Genomic DNA, 396 nt, shown 5'->3' with positions numbered 1-396 from the left:
GCCCGTCCGCGCTCGGCGCCAGCAGCTAAGCAGCCTCAGAGCAGCCTGCAGAGACCCTCAGGCTGAGAGGGGTGCTGGGAGCCCCAAACCCCCCAGGGACACCCAACCCCACATCCCCAGATCTTCCAGTGCCAGGCCATCAGGGCACAAACAACCCCAGGAGAAGAAACTCACGTGCCCCTCAGGGCAGGAAAGGGGGACATCCCCCCTCTGCCCCCACAGGGGAGGGAGATGTGGAGCCCAGGAACCCCCAGCACCATCCCAGCTCCCCCCAGCCCACACCTGAGGGCGGCCGCAGGGTGTGCAGGTGTTTGCAGCCCCCTGGCTCCAGCAGCTGGAGGACGTGGACAGATCCTCGAGCGGAGGCGACGAAGAGGCTGGGGCGGGGGGGGGGGG

General features: G+C 68.7%; 1 protein-coding gene across 1 annotated transcript in view; it reads right to left on the bottom strand.

Annotated features, from left to right (window-relative positions):
• The window catches only part of UTP4 (UTP4, small subunit processome component), a gene marked incomplete at its 5' end in the record, with an annotated part of 4177 nt that overhangs the window by 1680 nt on the left and 2101 nt on the right, over positions 1-396 (bottom strand). Inside the window, 2 exon segments of the mRNA XM_017741353.1 lie at positions 1-45; positions 283-390. The exon segment at positions 1-45 is cut by the window's left edge and continues 1 nt beyond it. Coding sequence (XP_017596842.1) covers positions 1-45; positions 283-390 — 153 coding nt within the window.

The sequence above is a fragment of the Corvus brachyrhynchos genome, unplaced genomic scaffold, assembly GCF_000691975.1.
Source record: "Corvus brachyrhynchos isolate BGI_N302 unplaced genomic scaffold, ASM69197v1 scaffold365, whole genome shotgun sequence".
NCBI classification, from domain to species: Eukaryota; Metazoa; Chordata; class Aves; order Passeriformes; family Corvidae; genus Corvus; species Corvus brachyrhynchos.
Note: the sequence above shows the minus strand (reverse complement) of the source record. Positions and strands in the feature narration are given on the sequence as shown.